This window comes from Watersipora subatra, chromosome 1, assembly GCF_963576615.1.
Source record: "Watersipora subatra chromosome 1, tzWatSuba1.1, whole genome shotgun sequence".
Taxonomy (NCBI): Eukaryota; Metazoa; Bryozoa; class Gymnolaemata; order Cheilostomatida; family Watersiporidae; genus Watersipora; species Watersipora subatra.
Genome location: NC_088708.1, coordinates 28,150,494 through 28,162,036, shown reverse-complemented (window position 1 = coordinate 28,162,036; position 11,543 = coordinate 28,150,494). Strand labels below are relative to the sequence as shown.

The 11,543-nt window shown below is 36.0% G+C and overlaps 1 protein-coding gene across 1 annotated transcript; it reads right to left on the bottom strand.

The window, feature by feature from the left end:
* Positions 1 to 955: 955 nt before the first annotated feature.
* On the bottom strand, positions 956 to 11,329 carry LOC137385997 (TNF receptor-associated factor 6-like). Its single transcript, XM_068072639.1, has 7 exons — positions 11,262 to 11,329; positions 8,730 to 8,795; positions 7,842 to 7,971; positions 6,644 to 6,806; positions 4,177 to 4,407; positions 2,877 to 2,957; positions 956 to 2,175 (listed from the first exon to the last, which is right to left on the bottom strand). The coding sequence occupies exons 2-7, from the start codon at positions 8,788 to 8,790 to the stop codon at positions 1,234 to 1,236; spliced, it is 1,608 nt and encodes a 535-aa protein (XP_067928740.1). The 5' UTR covers positions 8,791 to 8,795; positions 11,262 to 11,329; the 3' UTR covers positions 956 to 1,233.
* Between the last annotated feature and the right edge of the window lie 214 nt (positions 11,330 to 11,543).

The window sequence follows — 11,543 nt, the reverse complement described above, 5'->3', positions numbered from 1 at the left end:
ATCCTCGGCTATTGGTCAGCCTCAGGTTCAATTCTTAATTTTCACTTCGCTCCATAGTTTTTATAAATGCAACTTGAAGAATTACTCGGTCAGCATCGTTAAGTATTCGCATTGCTTATTTTGATGACCGACACCACAAGTGCATAAGAGCTCAGAGGTGCTCGAGCTGGTAGAATTATTATACATGTATGGAGTTATTATATCGACTCTTTAAGTACATGTATTTTCAAGTTTCACATAACCCAATGTGAGCATTTTATGCAACTTGACTCTCAATTCCAGTTCTTGTTTCATACTGAATGTGTTATGATAGCATCATACTTTTAGAGAGACTGCAATAGTTGCTATTTGTACTAAACATAGTAGGCTAAGCATTTTCTAAAAGGCTTTGGACTAAAATATACAATAGAATTGCGTGTCTATGCACATTGTCTGCCTGCAAGTGCCACCAACAGCTTTTAGTAGCTACACAGGAAAGTGATAAACTTTCCATGCTGCCAAGAGGAAGCAGAAAATGCTAAGGTTATAAAGGCCTGCAGGCTGCACGCATGCCATTCTCATTGGTGAAACTCTACACTCTTTATTGACCCTTGCCTTGTTTGACTAGTCAATCATCCCTTCGTGTCTATTTAAACAATCAGCTATTTTTAGAGCCAAATAGGGTCGATTTGAAGCATTTCATTGGTTGAAAAATTAACCAATCATAAAGCCGACTGCGAATCGCTCAAGTGACCGAAGATAACAAGCACTGATATCCATGAGTAATTACAATACCTCGATACAGCATGCCTTCTCAACCATGACATGTATAACACAATGCAGCTTGCTGCACAGGATTGTCAGATGAAAGAATACTTCTACATCGCAGCAGCAGATAATTAAATCCAGAAACATGCCAACAAATATCGATGATGAAATGCAAGTGCAAGTACAAGTCCAATCGCTTTATCCCGGAAACATCCAATTTAGAATTTAAATAACACATATAAATAGAAAGCACAAAAGATGCAAGAAGCGTAACCATATGAACTAAAACATGTTACTTCTAACCTAAAATCCATTAGCAATAAAATGCCATTAAAGCTACTGCTACAACTATAATATCAAACCATAAAAACACAGTTAAAATGATTAGGATTCGTCAATGCAAGCATTACTAGCCAATAAAAACAAATAGCAAAAAATACGATTTAGAGAGTGAATTAAAGAACGATGAGCCAATCATAAATGTTGTTAATTTATTCTGGCCTCAGCTTTGATTAACATAGTGTCTTCTTTTATAAAACAACGATCTGCACTCTCTAAATAGGAAATAGGCGCAAACTCCATGTAGCCAAAGCCTTTGTGATTTCTATAGGAAGTCGGGCGTTGGAAGGCGGCAAGCTCGGGTTTAGCTGTGAGCACGTCTGAGATGTGATTACGTTTGCTAGAGACACGGTGTTGGTCACATATGGTCAGGGTGACATTGCCAGTAAATGGCCAGGTCAATATATCGTCATTGTCCGACTGCATCAGATGAATAAATAGGGATAAATGTGTGCCCCTCGCATTTTCCACTCCATTTAAGTTTAATCTAATGCAAATTTGATAGCCATTAAAGCTGGTATAGAAGCCTGGACTGTGAATCACACAGTTGGGAGCTCCGCGTTTCGCTTCCATCCGCAACTTCTTATAGTTTTGAAGCCTCCAAATGAAGACGCCTCCGCAACATCTATTCTTCAGGTTCATGGTTACATCATGCAGCTCTGTGCGAGTGTCTTGCAGGTGACTTTCTAGATATGCAACCTTAGAAGTGAGCTCAATAATATGCTGCTGTTGATTGGCTACTTGGTTTCTCAGCTGTAGAACAACTTCTTGAGAATTTTCTGTTGCAAGACCATTAAAGCTAGAGAAGGAAACTTTTTCACTTGCGGATGCCAATGAACGAGTTCGGTGTAAAACTGGCTTCTTCAGACTATCATCTGTATCCCACGAATCCCCTTTAGCTTCCGTACTAGCAGAGGAGCTGCCACAGAGCTCTTTTCTTGATCGGTTTTCCATGCTTGTGATATGTGCTTGCATTGGCTGCAGAGGCAGCTGAGTGTCTTTCATGAGCTTTTCAACAGCGGATGCTAAACGGAGCAGGTGATCTTGCTGATGCAGTTCATTGTGCTGCCTCATGTTTGTTGCAAGGCACTGCCAATAAAAATTATATGCATCACTTACAGGAACATAAAGACATGCCACTTACTACAGCTGTAGGCATTGGAACTGCTTACACACGCAAAATATTTATTCTATCTAATATTTCAATTCAATACGTAAGAGATTATTAGTAGGAATGATCAGTGATTGACCAAAATGTTAAAATAAGCCATCCAAAAAGACATCTAATGAAGACAATCGGAAGATGCTATCAAAAAATAACATAGAGATGTGTCATAAAAAGGTATCAGAGGAGAGTGTCAGTGCAAGGTAAATTGAAAACCCCCTACAAGAGTGTCAAAGAGTAGTGTCCGAAAAGAACATCTGAAGAAAGTGTCAGAAGGTGTCGGAGGAGAGTGTCAGATAAGAGCATTTGAGGAAAGTGTCAGAGGAAGGTGTCAAAGGAGAGTGTCATTGCAAAGTAATATTGAAGAGCACCTGCAAGAGTGTCAGAGAGCAGTGTCAGAAAAGAGCATCTGAGGAAAATTTTAGTGAAAGGTGTCAGAGGAGAGTACTATTGCAAGGTAACAATGAAGAGCAACGGTGGGGATGTAAGAGAAGAAATCTTTAAAGGAAAGTGTTAAAGAAAGTTGTCAGAAAAGAATGTTCAAGGGGAGTTTAACTAGTCTATGTAAAATCAGTGAATAAAAAGCAGCAACAGATGGCTATAAGCTGTTGCCTTTAATACGCACCTCATAGTTACAGCCGAAAATGTGAAACCTACATTTGATCATTCCTGTCCCACAGCTATGTGTCTCCTCCTCTTTATTATCCTACACCAATTCAAATGATCGCATGAAAAGATGTATAATATGCATCAGTGTTAAACAAGATATTGTAACTTTCGTAATGCTAACAAGACTGCTAAATGAAACGGTGATTTTCTGTTAAAAATGAGAAAAAAATCGGAAAGCTGTAACATAATATTTTGAGCTACAAATGGCAATTAGAAACTGCGAAGCTATCTCATTCATTTCTTTTTGTTTGCAAGCGGGCTAGATAACAAACGCAAAACAATTGTTACTGTTTAAAATGCTAACACGACTACTGAAAATACGCCAGTACAGCTAGTGACACAGACTAGTTAGAGGGCAGCAAAAGATGTGGGAGAGATAACTTAAAATGCTTCTAATATTGCGTCTCTCTGTATTACAGCAATTGCTGCCAAAGTATTTTTGCGATATTTTCATCGAGACGTTTTACAAGATTTTTTCCATTCACCCACCGGTCTTCTATTTGACAATGTGACATGGAAGCGATTCATCTACTCCTGCTTTGACAAACCAATTGATACCAGCTAGTTATGATGTTGACTGCAGCTAACCCGATTGACTAAGCGATGAGGTTTTTTCCAATACAACAAAAAGCTATGATTAAACTTTCTAGCACAATCGTAGAAAGGAATTAAATCTTTACTTCATTACTCAAAAAATTAGTATGCCATTTGCTGCTTAAACAACATTAGAAATAATTGAAGCAATTCTTGCATCCTTCTTACTACACATTCTCATCTAAACTCTTGTATATTGCAACAACTCATATTTTGAGTCAATGGTGTGTGTGTGCGTGTGAGATTCCTCAAAAATCGAGTACGATCCCTGCTTAGCTGACTTCAAGCAGTGGCTATGTATGTTTTTAAGAGCATTGCTGTACAAACAATGTCTCCCTGATCTTGGCTGAACGAGGAACCTTGACAAATGGAGACAGATTGCAGAGAGCAATTTAAGGTTAAATGTCATTACTGTCACCCGTGGTCTTTTTTGGGAATTAAACTGAAACCTGTTATTTGCAGGTCAGGCGTTCTACATGTAGATCACTAAACATAGACAGATCATAGACATAGTTAAAAAGAATAGACAGATGTTGCAACTTATACACAACTTTGATCAGCCCTAAAACATCCAGTGGCTGTTTCCTTACAGCTTTGCTCTTTCCACTGTGAATACTAGCACGAGGATATGACTACAGGGTATTAACATTAGTGTAACATACCGTAGCAGCAAATACGATCTCGCCGCAATCGGGACAAATATTATTGGCTGTAGAGCAGAGACGCTTATGTTTCTCCAGATTGCATCTCTGCACCTGGTGAAGGCAAGCTTTGCATTCGCTAGTCTGTTTGGGGCACAGCGTGCTGACATGCGCCTCCATATCTTTGAACATTACAATCTCTTGGCATAACTTGCAAACGCTTGGTCTGTATATGCACTCCGATTGATGATTCTAAACAGTTACAAATTAAACTCATCACTCCCCTACCTCCAATTATAACTCCCCTACCTCCAATCATAACTCCCCTACCTCCAATCATAACTCCCCTACCTCCAATTATAACTCCCCTACCTCCAATCATAACTCTCCTACCTCCAATCATAACTCCCCTACCTCCAATTATAACTCCCCTACCTCCAATCATAACTCCCCTACCTCCAATTATAACTCCCCTACCTCCAATCATAACTCCCCTACCTCCAATCATAACTCCCCTACCTCCAATTATAACTCCCCTACCTCCAATTATAACTCCCCTACCTCCAATCATAACTCCCCTACCTCCAATTATAACTCCCCTACCTCCAATCATAACTCCCCTACCTCCAATTATAACTCCCTCCAATGATGCTGCTCAGCTAGCCCATAATCTATTTAAAAAAAATAATTCAACCAGTTTTTATACCAACAAAAATATGTTTCCTTTATTATATTAATAACTCCTCCTTTGTCATTGTGTGTCTGTGTGTTTGCCTATTAGCCTGCGTAAATGCTATAGGTTTTCACTTTTTTGGTCAATTTTATTCGAATTCCACATTCATATGCTCCATGCACATTCTCCATCGGCTAATAAAATATTTGGATTCAAAACTCAGTCTGATTCCTAAGAAGCAGCCTCTGAAACATCTACATGGAGGCTGCCTGATTGAATATGAAAGAAATCCTGGACACCGCTGGGCTTACATATCATTAAACTAAAAATCAATCTCACACTTTGTCGGTCAATTTTGTTTCAATCAGTTAACTTAAAACTAAATTAAGCTAGTTAACTTACATGTATAACGACCTTGCTATTAAATACAATTTGAATGATATTTGTTGTACAAAAACCTCCGATCGATAATTTGAAGCTGCATTATATGAAACCAATATTTAATCATGGCAACTTCTAGATTAACCCATATGCGCCTGACAACAGATTTTTGGGGATCAAAAACCATCTCTTAATTATATAGGATCCCTAAATGTAAGGCAATCTAAAGAATTTATCTTTTTGCAACTTCATAAAATGTACATGCAAGTTTTGCCACCAACTTGAAAATATCTGCAGCCTGAAAAAATACATGATGACATGCAGGATTACTCAGACATCGCCAGCTAACTCATTGAGACTATCAATGTTTGCAAGTTAGTGGATAAAATGCATGCATGCTTTATCAACTTACAAAAAGACTGATGGTTAAACTAGTTACAAGACTCAGCTGCTTAACATGGTGTTAACAGGTTGTTAACAAGTTGTTAATATGTGTTAACATGGTGTTAACAAGTTGTTAACAGGTTGTTAACATGGGTTAACAGGTTGTTTCACCATAGCACAAAAACTCTGAACATTAATATAGTGACAACTTAATCATGCCGACCTATGTTAAACCCAAACTTAACCTTGCCTCCCTCTGTCTGACCTTTAAATGATGATACGTTCAAATGCTGTCGACTGCACATTTCTACTTTAGCCAATGCAATTGTTCATGTAAGTGTGACCAACAAATGTTAAAAAAATCATATATTCTTATATTTTAGTGCAGCAAAAAAATAATTCTATAATATTCAAACCCGTTTCACAAAAATACAGTTTTATAACAACAAAATACAAACTGAGCAATAATGAACTTTGCTGAATTTCGATTTACGGCAATAGCGATAAAATATTGCTTTTAATAATAAACAGTGGTACACGATAGACTGAAGTTCCTTTACAGTTCACACCTAAACTTGGGTTTGATAACAATGCCCTCATAATTAAATAGGTAGTAGGATTTGTTTTAGTGAAGAACATAAGGCAATCTTTAAAAAAGAGAATTATGCTAAAGCCTCAAAAAAACGAAAGAATGAGATAAAGATAAAGTATTGCAACAACCTCTAATAGTTTTAGTAATTTTTAGTGCGTAGCTTTTAGTTAATCGATTGACTAGTAACATACGTAGCTGTAAAGTCAATAATTGGGGTGTTTCGTCTCACACTACTGACTGCAGACAAGCATGCTGAGCGATCATAAAGTTCCACAAAGAACCTACTCTTGTTGAAAAAGTTTGTTTGTCCAGTAAACGTTTTTGCAACAATATCTACTTTGTCATTATCATAGCTCCTTGAAACAAAATCACAATTTGTATCATATTACAATATCGTATCAGAATACATACATGTATAGTAGCCAAAGTTAGTTTATGATTTACAAATACAATCTTACCAAGATAAGCTTAAGACCCCCTTGTTCTGCACAGCCTTGCTTCTGATATCTACATTTGGCCTCCAAAGCATAAATCTCTCTCTTTGCAAAGTTATCAGGATATATCCGTTCCATAGTGAGAATCTCATTACATGCCGGGCACTTTCTCCTGGAGCCATTCACCCTGTATAACACACAAGTAGTAGTATTAACCCTAATCGTCAGTAATATACATTAGCATAGATTAAAATGTGTAATACTGTGTGTATTCGGTGAAGAAACAATAAGGACATTGAGTACTGAGCTAGTTGGTATTCACATAGCTTTCACAATCTACAGTATAAGATGTTAAACCCGCAACACAGAAGTATGATAGTGTGTGTACCTACACAAAAATCTTTCATGCGCAAATGTAAGCAAACATACAACTGACGAATAATCGGTGATCAATGGCAGGAGGATTTGTGAAATGTGTGTATTGTATAGCTCGGTTTATCTCGCGGGAGACATTAATATTGTATGTATATTTGTATATTGTATTGAATATATATGTATATTGTATTAATATTTCCATTTTATACATTCGATAAGTAAGCCTTAGCTTAAAGAGCTTGGGCAACAAGATTCTGTTCACAAAGTATAGCAACAATACATTGTGTTTCACAACAACGCATTCAAAGAATTACAGTACATTGAAGTACTTTAAGCGTGACGATGAACAACAAAGTTTTGATGCACAGATTCCTTTTTACGTACCGATAAATCAAATATGCACCGTGATATCTGGAAAAAAAATATCTAAAAGCAAACAAGCTTGAATTCCCACAAGAAAATTTCTGACAATCGCTGAGCCCTTTTCCATGACATATGCACAAGACTGGAGGCTATTTCGGTTGCAGAAGGTAAGGAGATTCATACAAGGAAAATGAAATGTATTCCTTGCTCTATCAACTTTAAACACGTAGCTTTCCAAACTGTAAGTTGTTAGTCTTTAGTACTTCATTGAAATATAACACACTTAATCTGTAACTTAGCGATATATATGCGTTGAAAACAAGCAGCAAACAATATTCTTCATGCTACTACTTTAAATACTGCATTTTACATTTAAACACTACGTATTTAAATGCAAAACATTAGTCAACTACTACACATTATGAGAACAAATCTACAAGGGATACTTACAATCGCTGGTCGTCAAAGATAACCAGACACTTACCTCAGCCATCGATTGATACAGTTTTTACAGAACCTATGGCCACAGTCAGTTTGATAAGGGTTTCGCAGGCACATCATACATATAGGGCACTCAAGATTATGTTCTGGTGGAATAAACTCGTTGTCATATCCTACAAGTAAAGAAGCATGTAAATTTTAAAAATCACAAACAATATCAACAGACTATATGTAAAATTCATACTCTCACTGTAACTTTGCCAAAATGTAAAACGAACTAGTAATTGATCAGTATTAAGCTATATTATTATTGACCTTTGTGTATCCGTTTGTTTACATTTTCTGTCAAAAAAATGCCAAAAATTTCAAAACTATAAAATTGCTGTTTCTGATTGGCACAATTCTTCTGAGGTAACAGAAAGGGAACTAGCTCAGGTGGTTAGAGCTCAGTCTAATAAACTAAGTGTAATGGGTTTGAGCACCAAATTTTAGTATTGGCCAAAATTTTAGTTGTCTCATTAATTGCATGTCTACTACTTTGTTATTGTGTGAAAGTTAAAACAACTGCTACAGTGCAATTATGGTACATTTAAAACAACTGCTATCGTAACACAAAACAAAAATAAAATTTATTGACATGCATGCCACCTTTTTATCATTTCTGGCAATTTAAAATTGATTTAAAAGTAACGTTTTAGTAACGATGAATTTGTGAATTAAACTCAAATTAAACTCAAATGAAGCTGGTTTCAGATAAATCGAATTACTGTGGAACGTGTAATCTGTTCAATGAGGACCACTGATCTCAATGTAATCAACTTACAACATAGTTTTGTTAAAATAAATGGCGCATAATATAATAATTTTTATAATATGCTCAGGCTGTTCCAACATATTTCATGATTGTATTTTATCATCTTCTAAAACTAACCTTCTAGATCGTCTTCAGAACATTCTAAAGAATTGTCTTTGCTGTCAACCTCTGCAGCCATTGTATCTATCATGAAACAGAAACAGCTTCCAGTACAAGCACTTGACTTTCTCAATGTTGAAATTTCATTAATATGGTCTCAAATTATTGATAGAATCTGAACTCCCAAATTGACAGAACAATCAGTTAATACACTACGGTTGCAAGACCATCATCTTAAAATCAAAAGAAAAACATACAACTGATAGCATTCATCTCCTTACACACAATTTCAAAACTTGATTGTGTCTATGCTAGCGCCTTCTGCCAAGTCAACAAAAATATTTGGCTTTAAAACTCTATCTGGTTCCTGAGAATCAGCCTCTTAAACACCTATTTGATTAGAAACTCAAGAATGTATCTTTGCAAGCATTCGGCACGATTGCCCTCAATTGCGTTCATGGATTGTGCCATAAAAACAGTATAGCAATTTGCGTTTAACATTTACACGCGTGATGTAGGCTATCTGATAGAAAATAATTTTGGGCAATGCTAGGCTTAATGCTAGTTCACATTTCAAACCAAAGCTGCGCAAATGGATAACCATGTTTAAAGCTGGCTACAAGCTACTAATGAATGCCACAATCTGACAAAATTTAAAATCGAGTTTGATTAACAATTAGCCAGCCAGTCTTACAAACGCATCCTATTAAACAGTTTTATATTATGTAAACAGCACTCTTGAATGCTTGGTGCGCTAAAAATACTGGCATCTAATACTAGTTGTAGTACTGCAAATGAAAGCCTCGTATCACCTTTTTTCACAAATACTCGATCTAAAATATTTTTCAATCCGCAGTAGATGTTTATTTTAAAGCCTATATATATATATATATGAATCTCAGTGTCTGTTCGTCCGTTAAGTTATAGCGATGAAGTTCTAATAACAAAAAATTCACTTCACAGAAGATATGATCTCAGAACCTCCAGTTATAGAAGCATCGAGCTTATCTCTTAGACTAAGGTGCTCAACTGAGCATTGCGACCAATAATGATAAAGATATTCATTACATCGGTTAACATCCACATAACGACGTTGCGTCCCATGTTACAATTACATTGCATGGGTAATCAAAGCAGCTTATAAACAGTTGCAGAAAATGTAGAGTAAAGGTAATGTAGTAGGCAAGGTGATGTTTATAAGCTGCTTTTTAACACCCGTGCAACGCAAGGCATTAATCTATTATTCAATATAGGCAACTGTACTTTGGTATAAACTACGGCACATAACAATCCTAAACTGGATAGTTCACCAACCAATTACCAATACATACATATCTAGTAACATTTACTATGTTTACAAGCACATGTCAGTTTACACATAGATGTGGCCCACTGCAATAGCAAATAATTTATAACATAAGAACAAGGTGCAAGTACAAACGATTTTGTAGAAACCTATAAGTAATGGTTTTGGTTATGATGTAGAAAGACATAAGACTACATTTCACTTCTGGTTCCAACCATACAAGTGAAGAGGGTATGATGTAGCTTTGTTTAAAACATTGAAAATTAACTAGGCCACAGTTGCCAATGAACTATAGTTATATGAAACTGTCTTTCCTCAGTTTCTCTTATTACATCTTTCCCCTTATAATGAGAGAGTAAGCTCATGTGACAATCAATACATTAAGCAGTTTCGCTTTTGGATTTTATTGGTACAGTTTAATTATTTGTGATAAACATACTTTCTAAAGTTAAAAAACACTTGTTGGTTAGTTATGAAGTTAGTTATCATTTGTTAGAGCACTTGGCGATTGTCAATTGCGTAACCAAAGAAAACCTTTGCTGCAGGGTTATATAAGACTTTCACAATACCAACTTTATCAATAAGCATTTAACAAGATTAAACTATTAATAACACAGCAGCATGATCTGTGAAAATGGATCGCAATGCTGTTAGGTTAATAAGAAGCAAAACATTTATTTTTACCAGTTAGTACAACAAGCAAAGTTCCAAAAGTTGGCAGAAGGTGTTTATCAATAAACAGTATTTTTTATGAGAAAGCGGTTTCTATGTGATAAAGCAACAGCCCACTAAACTATTGAGTGCACTGGGAATAATGCAAAAGGTTTTGGCAAAGACCAAATTAGAGACACCGTGCATAGGCTAGTTTCGATGCCTATTGATGTTAACTTTCAAAACCACAAACATCAAAACCATGCTAAATACAAATCGTTTGCTGCACCCTGATGCAAACTCTACACACCAGCCTATTCTGAAAAATCTATTCATCGAAAATAATTCTTTTCCAAATTTCCCGATATCAAGTCGCCTTAAATACTCATTAGCCACACCTGTGTACACACCAACACCTTACAGTTTTGCACGGCAACCGTGCTTATTCTTTTTATATCAAATTCTGCGCAAAAATACTCATAGCTAAAGTTATCAACTAAAGATAAACAGTTAAGTATTAGATTGAACGCAGTGCAAACGTGTAACGCCTCTTAAAAAGTACAATTCATTTCTAGAATAAAGATTGGAACTACCTGTTGAAATTATGGATAATCGTTAACATAGCAAATATTTTTAAAATATTTTTACAGTCAAGTTTTTCATTGCTTTCTTTATATAAATTTGATGAATCAGGTTGACAGCAACCACAATACACTAGCATTAGACATTCTTTATGTAGGTTAACGAAGAACAGACTTCCACGAAGAAACAACTTTTTAGAATGGGAAACGCTAGCAAATATACATTGATTGATTACTTTTTGTTAGTTCGAGACTTGCTTAAACGCTTCCGTTGTTGTAACAATGACTCAGGCT